Source organism: Oncorhynchus clarkii, chromosome 3, assembly GCF_045791955.1.
Source record: "Oncorhynchus clarkii lewisi isolate Uvic-CL-2024 chromosome 3, UVic_Ocla_1.0, whole genome shotgun sequence".
Lineage (NCBI taxonomy): Eukaryota > Metazoa > Chordata > Actinopteri > Salmoniformes > Salmonidae > Oncorhynchus > Oncorhynchus clarkii.
The window spans coordinates 10192280-10204670 of record NC_092149.1 but is presented as its reverse complement, the minus strand read 5'-3'; the positions used below and the strand labels follow the sequence as shown (position 1 = coordinate 10204670).

Below are 12391 nucleotides of genomic sequence, written 5' to 3'. Positions count from 1 at the left end.
GGACATTCTAAATCTAAACTCATTTTACATATTAGTAAAGACAAATTTACATTAAAAATAGTCTAATGGGTGAAATAATTATCACTTGATGAGAGCTGGAGAGAACAGCTAGTGCTGCCTGATGCAAGGAACAAAGCACCACCTTTTGATTGGTAAGACATTCTAGGGTTTGTATCATTCACAACTAAAGTTGCCAAATAACTAGCATATAGTACCTGTTTCAAATGATACATTTTATAGTCAACATAGCAACTTCATAGGCGCACTTTAGCTCTGAATGGGAAAACATATATTTCTATTGTATTCAGCTAAGTTAATTTATAATGTCCTTACTTTAAAATCATATAATATAAAATAATGGCATGGGACTTATAAGCATGTCTTGTCTGCTAAATGAACAAGCCTACAGCCTATGGCATGGCGCATAGTGTCACGGCCGTCAAAGGAAGTGGACCAAGGTGCAGCGTGGGGAGCGTACATATTCCTTTTGTGGTGGTTATCTTCGCCCTGCAAATGCGGGGCGCTGGCAAAGGACGCACTGGGCTGTGCAGACGTACCGGAGACACAGTGCGCAGAGCCGGCGCAGGATATCCTGGGCCGAAGAGACGCACTGGAGACCAGGCGCGCTGAGCCGGCACCATCCGTCCTGGCTGGATGCTCACCCTAGCCCGGCAGATGCAGGGAGCTGGGATGTAGCGCACCGGGCTGTGAACGTGCACTGGAGACACCGTGCGCTCCACCGCATAACACGGTGCCTGACCAGTACGACGCTCGCCACGGTAAGCACGGGGAGTTGGCTCAGGTCTATAATCCGACTCTGCCAATCTCCTCGTGTCCCCCCCCCCCCAAATGTTTTTATTTATTGGGGCTGCCTCTCGGGCTTCCTTGCTAGCGTGTTCCCTCGTAACGATGCTGTTCCGCCTTTGCTGCCTCCAGCTCCTCCTTGGGACAGTGATATTCCCCAGCCTGCCTCCAGCTCCTCCTTGGGACAGCGATATTCCCCAGCCTGCCTCCAGCTCCTCCTTGGGACGGCGATATTCCCCAGCCCGCCTCCAGCTCCTCCTTGGGACGGCGATATTCCCCAGCCTGCCTCCAGGGTCCTTTACCGTCCCAAATCCATGAGTCCACCTTACCACGCTGCTTGGTCCTTTTGTGGTGGGAAGTTCTGAGCCACCTCCGCCCATTCTCCTGGACCGTCCTGGCAATACGACCTCAGAAACCTACCCACCTCCTGGTTCACTCTCTCCACCTGCCCATTACTCTCGGGGTGATAACCCAAGGTCAGACTGACCGAGACATATCCAACAGAAAAGGAAAAGGGAATCGGTGGCAGCTAGTAGACCGGTGACGACGACCACCGAGCGCCGCCCAAACAGGGAGAGCAGCTAGTAGACCGGTGACGACGACCACCGAGCGCCGCCCAAACAGGGAGAGCAGCTAGTAGACCGGTGACGACGACCACCGAGCGCCGCCCAAACAGGGAGAGCAGCTAGTAGACCGGTGACGACGACCACCGAGCGCCGCCCAAACAGGGAGAGCAGCTAGTAGACCGGTGACGACGACCACCGAGCGCCGCCCAAACAGGGAGAGCAGCTAGTAGACCGGTGACGACGACCACCGAGCGCCGCCCAAACAGGGAGAGCAGCTAGTAGACCGGTGACGACGACCACCGAGCGCCGCCCAAACAGGGAGAGCAGCTAGTAGACCGGTGACGACGACCACCGAGCGCCGCCCAAACAGGGAGAGCAGCTAGTAGACCGGTGACGACGACCACCGAGCGCTGCCCAAACAGTGGTGGAAGTCGTGACACAAAGCCAGATAGGTCAACTCTGTCCTTCTGTTTCTTTAGACCTGCCTAAAATAAAGAATTGATTTATTGTGACGTTGTATATTCAATTGATTTATTATACTTTTTAAAATGTAGCTGTTCCAAAAGCAGGCATCAGCAGCTTGTAGGTGGGTGTCACACCCTGACCATAGTTTGCTTTGTATGTTTCTATGTTTTGGTTGGTCAGGGTGTGAGCTGGGTGGGCATTCTATGTTACATGTCTAGTTTGTCTAGTTCTATGTTTGGCCTGATATGGTTCTCAATCAGAGGCAGGTGTTCGTCATTGTCTCTGATTGGGAACCATATTTAGGTAGCCTGTTTGGTGTTGGGTTTTGTGGGTGATTGTCCTTAGTGTCCTTATTCTGTCGCTGTGTTACTTTGCACCAGTATTAGGCTGTTTCGGTTTTTGTGTTGCGTTTATTTGTTTTTGTATTTGATCGTGTTTACTTTGTCCTATTAAACATGGATTGCAATAGCCACGCCGCATTTTGGTCTGACTCTCCTTCCCATACAGAAAACCGTGACAGTGGGGAGATCAGGAGATGCTAAATGTGTTTAAATAAATAACAGTCAATTACTGTGAGACCGGCAGTCTTTTGCATGGCAATAACTGGCTGACAAGTGGCAAAGGAATGGCATTTTCTCTAATAAACTGTCATTAAAGGAACAAGAATGGAACAAAGAGAATAACATGGTGGTTTCCTGTGAATATCCATCAAAAACTTCTTAGCAGACATTTCAAATTACACCTGTACAGTATATGCCCTGAAAAGTGGACTGGACCAAGGTTTTTGACTAATGGGATGCAGGTACTCACTGCTTAGCCCAAATGTGATTCCTCTCCTCTCCAGGAGCTGATGGTGGAGTCTTGTGATGAGGGAGAACACTCCGAGAGAACACTGAAGGTTCTATGGAACATCACCAGCACAGCATACGCCTGACTAGACATGGACTAACACAGTTCATCTTTGTAATGCAAAACCACACAGATATAGTGTTAAACTTCAACCGAGGAGTGTATATGTGTGTGTGAAAAAGAGACTAGGGCTTTATTTTAGGAGTGCATTTGAGAAGTTATAGCTCCCCCTCGCTCCAGCTCCTTCAAGTTGGATGGGTTCCGCTGGTGTTCAGAAATCTTTAAGTCATACCACAGATTCTCAATTGGATTGACGTCTGGGCTTTGACTAGGCCATTCCAATACATTTAAATGTTTCCCCTTAAACCACTCGAGTGTTGCTTTAGCAGTATGCTTAGGGTCATTGTCCTGCTGGAAGGTGAACCACCATCCCAGTCTCAAATCTCTGGAAGACTGAAACAGGTTTCCCTCAACAATTTCCCTGTATTTAGCGCCATCCATCATTCCTTCAATTCTGACCAGTTTCCCAGTCCCTGCCAATGAAAAACATCCCCACAGCATGATGCTGCCAACACCATGCTTCACTGTGGGGATGGTCTTCTCGGGGTGATGAGAGGTGTTGAGTTTGAGCCAGACATAGCGTTTTCCTTGATGGCCAAAAATATCAATTTTAGTCTCATCTGACCAGAGTACCTTCTTCCATATGTTTGGGGAGTCTCCCACATGCCTTTTGGCAATTACCAAACGTGTTTGCTTATTTTTTTCTTTAAGCAATGCCTTTTTTTCTGACCACTCCTCCGTAAAGCCTGGCTCTGTAGGGGTGTATGGCTTTAAAGTGGTCCTATGAACAGATACTCCAATCTCCGCTGTGGAGCTTTGCTGCTCCTTCAGGGTTATCTTTGGTCTCTTTGTTGCCTCTCTGATTAATGCCCTCCTTGCCTGGTCCGTGAGTTTTGGTGGGCGACCCTCTCTTGGTAGGTTTGTTGTGGTGCCTTATTCTTTCCATTTTTAATAATGGATTTAATGGTGCTCAGTGGAATGTTCAAAGTTTCAGATATTTTTTTATAACCCAACCCTGTTCTGTACTTCTCCACAACTTTGTCCCTGACCTGTTTGGAGAGCTCCTTGGTCTTCATGGTACTGCTTGCTTGGTGGTTACCCTTAGACTGTGGGGCCTTTCAGAACAGGTGTATATATACTGAGATCATGTGACAGATCATGTATTTAACTAATTATGTGACTTATGAGGGTAATTGGTTGCACCAGATCTTATTTAGGGGCTTCATAGTAAAGGGAGTGAATAGATATGCACGCACCACTTTTCAGTTTTTTATTTTTTTTAACTAGTTATTTTTTAATTTCACTTCACCCATTTGGACTATTTTGTGTATGTCCATTACATGAAATCCAAATTCAAATAAATTTAACTGACAGGTTGTAATGCATCAAAATAGGAAAAACGCCAAGAGGGATGAATACTTTTGCAAGGGACTATGTTCCCATGCAGCTGGGGATCCAAAGAGCCCTGTGAGAGAGCGAAGGGTTGAGATTAACAGAGTTTGAGTTGGGGGGAAGAGCCCAAGGGTGAGTGATTTGACTGGGAGCCCCCCAGTGAGTCGGCCTGAAGAGAGATCCAGAGAGGATGAGTTTTAGTAAGGTTGGATTTCTAGCATTTCTAGCCATTGTAATCAACCGCTCTATGCTGATGGTGCAGAAATCACAGAAGATAGATGTGGTAGTTGCAGCAGGGATAAATATTTGGGTGTGATAGATTTTAGTGCAGAACATCTACAGGGAGTCTTGAAAGAAGGGGTTCCATCCTCCCAGGCCTGATGTAGGATCGTTTAGTGTGAAAGTAGTGTGATGGGGTGGTGGGTTCTTTTTTGGGGGGATAGTTGGTGCTTTAAGATAACTGGGAACTCAAAGGTCAAATCATGACGTCAGTGATCTTCAGGCCGGAAAGTCAGAGCGCTAGAAAGATGCCTGAGTTTCCGACTTTGAATTTTGATTTGGACCATTCCAAACTATTTTTCCCAGTCTGAGATTGTTTTTTTCCCCAACTTCCCAGTTGTCTTGAACGAAGTCTGAAGTCAGAGATTTCAGAGTTCCCAATTCACAGTTGTTTTGAATGCGGCAAGTGTATAGGTGCAGGGTTAGATGGTGGTGAAATGTAACATTTCCCCTTCCTCCATTTTCTGTGGACCAAAATGTGCACAACAGCCTGCAAAATGCAGCAATACGCAACACAGCCTCTAGTCTGCCAGTAATTCATACAAAAAATAATACTTTTATTTTGAAGGCCTCTTGGAAGGTTTGCGGAAGTATAAATGGAGTAGTTTACCCCTGTGTTAGGGAGATGCTAATAGAGTACCACATTATGAGTCATAATACCCATAAAACCTACAAAACAAGGAAATGGTTCCAATAATTTTTTCCATCATTCATTTTTCTCACAGGAGATTTTAGAAACACAAAATAAGAACTATGTTTTGTGTAGGCTTACCCTGGCATGACGTTTTAATAACCATGTAAATGTCTCTTGGACAAGCTTTTATCAGTCTATTCGCCTGTGTTTACCCCCAACAAATGAAATGTTAATTTGCTGATAATGTGGCCATCATAAAGAACTACAAATGCCATCAAGATCTGGACAAGACTGCCGAATAGAGGCAAAGGTAAGAATCTCTGGATTAACTATCTAATGTAGTAATGAGTAAATTGGCTACATTTCTTTAAATGTACCTGTTAGCAAAGGTGACTTCCTAGAGATAACGTGCAGGAGCTTGCAGGGATTTGTAGTCTTATATGATGTCTACTTTGACGCTAATTAGCATTTTTGAATCGTAGCCTAAATAGAGCCAAATATAAATACAGCCCTTACTTTAAGTGTTTCTAAAATCTGTCTTGCATGCCAGTGCTGGGATCTGTAATGGCACATTCAACACGAGGTGTGACTGCGTCCTGGGCTCTACTGAGAGGAGTGCCCCTCGATGAGATCGGTGCTGCGGCCAGCTGGGCTTCCTCTTGCACCTTATCTAGGTACTATTGGGTAAATGTGGCACCTCCCTCTGCGGTTGGTTCAACGGTCCTGGGCGTCGCCTACCCTTCCGGGGACTGTGTCGGGACCCCCCTTCCACACTGACGGCCCATGCGCCTCGGTCCCGCACTGGGACTTCGTTGCTGGCCGGCTTAGCACCGACTAATCTGGTACGGGTATACCAATATATTGGAGTGATCCAATATAGTGAAACATAACGAAGGTTACGTATGTAACCACGGTTATGTGAACTATATGGATCACTCCAATCCTCTACGGTGCTGGTGCGCCTCAAAAATGATGTAGAGAACGTGTGCCGAGGCAATGGGGTCTATATATAGGTACGGACCCCAGCCGTGACACAGGTGTACACAGGAGTAAATCTGTAAATCCTCACCTCGGATGTATCCCTCCTCCGCGGAGTGATACCGGATACCAATATATTGGAGTGATCCAATATAGTGAAACATAACAATTGGAACCATTTCCGGAACCATTATGACCCCCACCGCTTGGTGCGACTCATAGCCGGTGGAGAGCATGGTGAAACACAGATGACTGTCTGTCCTGCTGAGTTTTGATGCAGAGTCTTTACCTGATGAAGTTAAGTTAGGATGCGTCAGTTATCCTGTGAGACCATTTGTGCAGAACCCACTAAGTTTATTTCAGATGTTAAGCTCATGTTGCAGCAGTGTGTAGGTGGGAGATTCCTAGATGTGATAAGTGTGCAGGAGGACATGACACAAAGGAATGTGTGGAAACGGTGAAAAAAGTGGTGCGTGTAAACTTTGGGGGACCCATGGTGCTGGCGATTGGAAATGTCAGGTGAGAGAGGCAGGTTAAAGTTGCCAGGATCAGAGTAGTCAGAGCATAGCCGCGGGAAGTAGGGGTGCTGAGGGTGCTGCAGCACCCCCTGAAAAATCACAATAAAATAACTATTAATAAATACAAAAATAGAGCAGCTCCCAGCCTGTGCACGTTTTCTGTCACTTTTAGAAAGCAGAGTGCAGAGACAGTGCCATTTTCTGTCACTTTTAGAAAGCAGAGTGCAGAGACAGTGCCATGTTCTGTCACTTTTAGAAAGCAGAGTGCAGAGACAGTGCCATTTTCTGTCACTTTTAGAAAGCAGAGTGCAGAGACAGTGCCATTTTCTGTCACTTTTAGAAAGCAGAGTGCAGAGACAGTGCCATATTCTGTCACTTTTAGAAAGCAGAGTGCAGAGACAGTGCCATTTTCTGTCACTTTTAGAAAGCAGAGTGCAGAGACAGTGCCATTTTCTGTCACTTTTAGAAAACAGAGTGCAGAGACAGTGCCATTTTCTGTCACTTTTAGAAAGCAGAGTGCAGAGACAGTGCCATTTTCTGTCACTTTTAGAAAGCAGAGTGCAGAGACAGTGCCATGTTCTGTCACTTTTAGAAAGCAGAGTGCAGAGACAGTGCCATGTTCTGTCACTTTTAGAAAACAGAGTGCAGAGACAGTGCCATTTTCTATCACTTTTAGAAAACAGAGTGCAGAGACAGTGCCATGTTCTGTGCAGAGAGACACTGCCATTTTCTGTCACTTTTAGAAAGCAGAGTGCAGAGACAGTGCCATGTTCTGTCACTTTTAGAAAGCAGAGAGACAGTGCCATTTTCTTTGCCTGTCAGATGATTAGGCAGTGCGCCAATTGCTTTGGATTTGACGTTGGCATTTGAACATGGCCTTGTAAACCTTGTTCTAATCTGATAGCCAGAGGTTAAATTAATTGGGAGGTGGGGAGCCCTCGTTGATGGTGACCATTCAAAACCAAAAGCTGTTTTGTTGCTATTTAAAAATATCTGTTGTGATAGCTGTATGCCTAATTGTTATTTTCGTTTATTCACCCAGTAGGCTAGTGCAATTTTGGTTTCAGCCTATTGGTATGAAAATAACTGAACAACTTGCTATTTAGAGCATTTCCCACAAATGCATGTCTTGTTTTTGGCTTCAAAGACAATAACAAATGATTGTTGGCTGTAACAAATGTGCATTGTCATGCAGTGACAGAATGATAATGGAAATAATTGATCATTATTGATTACCTAGTTGGGCTAACTTTTTAAACCTCTTGCTGTAGACCTACATCGTCATCCTCTGCCTGCATCTCTACCTGTAGCCTACCTGCCCTGGTATAATGTATGTTCACCTATCCCTTTATCAGTCTTGCTTGACCATCTTCCTGAATATTCTAATAGATTAATCTTGCTGGCAAAACTTAATGAAATATTGCTAAGTTATTTACCTATAGTGTAGATATGGAGCTGTTTTTGTTGGATATAATGAATGCTGCGTAGGCCACACAATAATATAAGACAGAGACACACACGCTGGCTGGGGGGAAATGGGTCCTGTGGTGGTGGTGAGGTTGTTGGGTTAGTTGGTAGGGAAATTCTTCACAGCGCAATGAATTAATAATGCAGAATAGTAGGCTGACAAAAAGCCAAACAGTAGGTGGCGGCAAAAAACACTAGTAGGTTGTAGTCTGCCATAAAACCTTAAAGAAGAAGGCCGTTAGAACTAGTTTTGACCCGGAAGTGATTACGATTACGCGAAAAATATTTTCAATGACAATAGAACATGTGTTTATGAACATTTTAACCGTTTTTTTGCGTAAATCATTTACAGAGAAATGGCTTCTCCGAACCATAGCCCGGGTGTAGAAGGGGCGGTCAGGATAACTGCTTCGCCAGCTGGTAAAACACAGACGTTGGTGTTGGCTTCTAGCCTGGCCGGGCTCCGCGGTAAGAAGAGACCTGCAAACACCGCCATCTCTCCTGCTGTACTGGCCAGTGGGAACAACAGCAAGAAGAAGAAATTTCAGCCCATCGCAAACCCGACACAAGCACAGGTAGTTTCCCCGAAGCTAGTTAGTTAGCTAGCTAGGTACTACATAGGCAGAGGAATAGACAGACCAATTAAAATGTTGATCTGATTTCGATGATACAGTAACAATAATTTTGTTGGTCGTGGTAAGGGGTCCTCCTCCCATTACAAAAAATACAGTTAAATCAAATTGTATTTGTCGCATGCGCCGAATACAACAGGTGTAGGTAGACCTTACAGTGAAATGATTACTTACAAGCCCTTAACAATGCTTTAAGAAGTTAAGTAAAAAAAAAAATAGAAAATCAAAGTAACAAATAATTAAACCGCAGCAGCAAAATAACAATATCAATATAATAAATAAATATCAAGTAACAATATACAGGGGGTACCGGTACAGAGTCAATGTGCGGGGGCACCGGTTAGTTGAGGTAATATGTACATGTAGGTAGAGTTAAAGTGACTATGTATAGGTAATAAACAGAGTATCAGCAGTGTAAAAGAGGGGTCTAGGTAGCCCTTTGATTAGCTGTTCAGGAGTCTTATGGATTGGGGGGTAGAAGCTGTTAAGAAGCCTTTTGGACCTAGGCTTGAGGTAGTAGAGAGAACAGTCCATGACTAGGGTGCCCGGTTAAAGCCTCACTTCACCACTTTTTAACCTCTTATTCATCATCTCCAGATCAGTCCCAGTGAAAACTATGATCTACGTTCTGCAGTCAAAAACTCTAATCTCTTTTTTTGTTTTTCTAAACACCAAAGATCACTCAAAAACTTGAAAAGTAGGGAGATTACATAATGGTTGTAATGCTGGCTGCACTTTGTCCAAACTGGTTGATCTAGCTAGTTATGTAACAGCTGAGCTGTCCCCTGGGCCAAGTTCAGTTGCCAAACAACGTTGCAGATAGAAATGCCATGAATAAAGCCTACATGATCACTTATTTTACATGTCAGAGAGGCATGTTGTATAAACATAGTGTAACAGTATAACTTTAGTCCGTCCCCTCGCCCATACCCGGGCTCAAACCAGGGACCCTCTGCACACATCAACAACTGACACCCACGAAGCATCGTTACCCATCCCTCCACAAAAGCCTCGGCTCTTGCAGAGCAAGGGGAACCACTACTTCAAGGTCTCAGAGCAAGTGACGTCACCGATTGAAACGCTATTAGCGTGCACCACCGCTAACTAGCTAGCCATTTCACATCTGTTACACTGGCATATTTCTATCTAAACATTCCAAAATGTTGCATTCTGCTAAACTGACCCTGTAGGTGACTGCAGTGGAGGCGGTGTCTGAGGGGAAGGCAGTGGGCGTGTCTGATGCTGTAGGTCCAGCCACAACGGAACCAGCAGCCAAGCCCCTGCCCTTCAAAGACCCAATATTTGTGGTGAGCAGACTGGGGGGCAACACTTGTGAAATGATAACTGGTTGATAGAGCATTTTCTGTCTTTCCCTCACTTGTCTTCGCCTCACTCCTCTCTCCCCCCTTTATACAGCATTCAGGGATAGGGGGAGCTGCAGCAGGAAAAAAGAACCGGACCTGGAAAAACCTGAAACAGATTCTGGCAGTGGAACGGACTCTACCCTGGAAGATCAATGACCCCAATTGTGAGTGTGTCTGACTTTGTGTATGAAAGATGTTTTGGGTCAATGTTTCTGCTTTGAAAGATGTTTACAGTGAAAATGAAGACCCATTTTGGGGATTTTAACAGACGGCTGTGTAACTATAAGCTACTTCTCTGTGCAGTATTACACATGACCTGATTCTTTCTGAGCCTTCTCTGATTGCCTGAATTTGACCTTTGAGCCTGCTGTGTTCAGACTACAGCATCGATGCCCCTCCCTCCCTGAAGCCAGCCAAGAAATACTCAGACATCTCTGGACTCCCTGTGAGTAACTGACACACACACAGTCTTCACACATGTTTATGGACTCTCTGTGAGTAACTGACACACACACAGTCTTCACACATGTTTATGGACTCCCTGTGAGTAACTGACACACACACAGTCTTCACACATGTTTATGGACTCTCTGTGAGCTGTTGTCATTTTGTATGTGTCAGGTGAACTACACACACACACACTCACTCTGCATTATGTGTCCATGTGTCAGGCGTACTACACTGACCCCCAGACCAAGCTGAGGTTCACGTCATCTGAGGAGTTCTCCTTCCTGCGCCTGCTCCCCACTGACGCCGTCACCGGTTACCTGGCGCTCCGCAAGGCCACCTGCATTGTACCCTGACCGCAAGGCCTGCTGGGAGATGGGAGTTCAGCGTGTCTGTCATGGCCTGGGAGGGACATTAAACCATCATGGGGAACAATGTCTAGGAGGTGTCTGAGACTCTCAGGGAGAGGGACCAACAGGGACTGTTACAGAGAGAGGGATCCAATTGATACCTTTGGCCCCCTTTCGACAACAAAGGAAGCGCCTCTAGTGTCGAGAGACTATCACTCCCAATCTGGCTGACGTCATGATGGGGATGTCTACACAGACATTTTGAACTAGCTACTGTCTACACAGACATTTTGAACTAGCTACTGTCTACACAGATTTTGAGCTAGCTACTGTCTACACAGACCTTTTGAGCTAGCTATTGTCTACACAGACCATTTTGAACTAGCTACTGTCTACAGATCTTTTGAGTTGGCTACTGTCTACACAGACCTTTTGAGCTAGCTACCTGTCTACACATCTGAGTTGGCTGTCTACAGGAAAAACAATAGAGTGGATAACTTGACCTTCCTATGATGATTGCTCCTTGATCTGTCTGTAATCATATTTGTTTGTTATGTTATGTATGATGATAGTGTTGCTACTTGTTTTATCTGCCCTCTGTAAGATAACACTCAACATATTGTCACCTGTTTTTTAATGTATTTAAAAAACTAAATACTTATCATCCTTACTGAATAAACTAGTTGTGCCACACTCTGTAATCACCTGCTGTAATGAGATTTGACAGCTTTAAAAGATGACTTTCTCTTTCAGATGCTGTTATTTTTTTGCTTGGGAGCAAGACTGGGAGATGAAGTAGAGAAGAGACTTCTCTAATGTGTTTTCCAGGGCTGGGTTAGTTTGAGTTGCTGGCTAACTGTAGATGGCTGCTGCTGTGTGACAACAAGTGCTACTGGCCTCAGGGTTACAAATCAGCTGGGCCAAAATATGTCAGGATGTCAGAATTGAACTCGCGACCCCTGGTTTACAAGACCAGTGCTCTAACCACTGAGCTATGGAGCCTTTCTTGTATAGCAACTCAGAGAATATGCTATTTAATTACCACACCCCTACTGGCTACAATGCAGATGCCACACCTCAGTAATATGTCAGACTCCTTATATAAATACAAGTAACGATAGCTGCCGGTATGATCCCACAAAGCCTTCCGAACCGCCATTGTAAATTATATCGAGTACCACATTGAGATATACTAAGACCCAAGACAAGGTTTAGGCTTACAGAAAGATTACACCGAGCTACCCAGAGAGACACAAGATTATGCTGGATCTCTGCTTGTGTCTTTCTGTTATCGTTCAGTCTAGTTTGAACCGTGAACTGTGTTTGACCATTCAGACAGCTTTGATTATGAAATTCTTGACTGGGCCAGGAAAAACAAACAAGATTTCAAAGGGTTTATCAAAAAGCTAATAGAAGACTGGATTTATCCTGCCTTCTAAAATAGAGAAATACAGTAGGTGATGTGACAGTGCCTCCTGGTGGTATAAAGTGTTTAGAACAAGATCATAAACTGTGGTTCAAGTCCTGAATGCTGATTGGTTGACAGCCGTAGTATATGATAACATGTATTTTTACTGCTCGAGTTA

At 44.9% G+C, this 12391-nt stretch overlaps 1 protein-coding gene across 1 annotated transcript; it reads left to right on the top strand.

The window, feature by feature from the left end:
* Positions 1-8368: 8368 nt before the first annotated feature.
* On the top strand, positions 8369-11492 carry LOC139405701 (INO80 complex subunit C-like). The gene is made up of 5 exons (XM_071148124.1): positions 8369-8590; positions 9835-9951; positions 10061-10172; positions 10386-10453; positions 10680-11492. The coding sequence occupies exons 1-5, from the start codon at positions 8369-8371 to the stop codon at positions 10809-10811; spliced, it is 651 nt and encodes a 216-aa protein (XP_071004225.1). The 3' UTR covers positions 10812-11492.
* The last annotated feature ends 899 nt before the right edge of the window (positions 11493-12391 follow it).